This window comes from Penaeus monodon, chromosome 27 (genome assembly GCF_015228065.2).
Source record: "Penaeus monodon isolate SGIC_2016 chromosome 27, NSTDA_Pmon_1, whole genome shotgun sequence".
In the NCBI taxonomy this organism is placed as follows: domain Eukaryota; kingdom Metazoa; phylum Arthropoda; class Malacostraca; order Decapoda; family Penaeidae; genus Penaeus; species Penaeus monodon.
The window spans coordinates 2,451,200-2,452,056 of record NC_051412.1 but is presented as its reverse complement, the minus strand read 5'-3'; the positions used below and the strand labels follow the sequence as shown (position 1 = coordinate 2,452,056).

The 857-nt window shown below is 41.7% G+C and overlaps 1 protein-coding gene across 1 annotated transcript in view; it reads left to right on the top strand.

The window, feature by feature from the left end:
* Window positions 1-857, top strand: part of LOC119590537 (ankyrin repeat, SAM and basic leucine zipper domain-containing protein 1-like) — a gene marked incomplete at its 5' end in the record, with an annotated part of 16,903 nt that overhangs the window by 7,980 nt on the left and 8,066 nt on the right. The window contains 2 exon segments of the mRNA XM_037939185.1: window positions 108-252; window positions 684-851. Coding sequence (XP_037795113.1) covers window positions 108-252; window positions 684-851 — 313 coding nt within the window.

The window sequence follows — 857 nt, the reverse complement described above, 5'->3', positions numbered from 1 at the left end:
TTTTTTTTCTTTTCTTCATCATAGGTTGGTTTATATTATGTTGGGCCACAATGTTTCATAATCCAGAGCAGTTTAAGATTCAAAAGATCAATTTTCTTCATTTATAGAGCCTCGGATCAATCTCTTTAGCCAATGGAAGCGAGCCGAACAGCCTGACTGTCCGAGATTCGCCAGAGAAGTCCGAAAGCCTCTTTAATGGGCAGTACAGTTCTCTCTCGCCCGGTTACTACAATGGGTACGGCTATTCTAAAGGTGTGTTGCTGTATCTTTGTTACCATATGTTTTTAAATTGATTTTTTAATATATTATCTCCTCCTTTTCTTTTAAAAAAATCTCTTGGCAATGGAATAAAAAAAAAAATCAGTACTGGATTTGTACTAAGATGTTATTCTGTTGTTATGTTATATAAAGATTATGTTGATGAATCATGTTCTAATAATTGATAGATAAAGATCACATCATATGTTATGACAGTTTAATGAATGAACAAAGGCAGTATTAATACATCATGATACTATAACTTTACACTAAGATTACACACACTGATCATTCATTCTTGATGCCACTAAGACATCATTATGTCAATTATGTCATTACATCACAGCAAGATCCCATAATCCACCAAGTCCAGTTAATTCACTCCCAAAGGCTCCACTAAGCCCCAGTTCCTGCACTCCTCTCAGCCCCGAGTCCTGCCCCTTCGTGGTGCTCGCGCAAGAGCCACAGTCCAGCCCCGAGCGGCTCCTGGAGGCGGCGCCGCATGCACGAGGGCTACTCCCTGCCCCTGGATGAGTTCCGCATGGCTGCCATGCAGGGCAACCTCCCCGTCGTCAAAGCGCTCGTCAAACAAGGTGGGC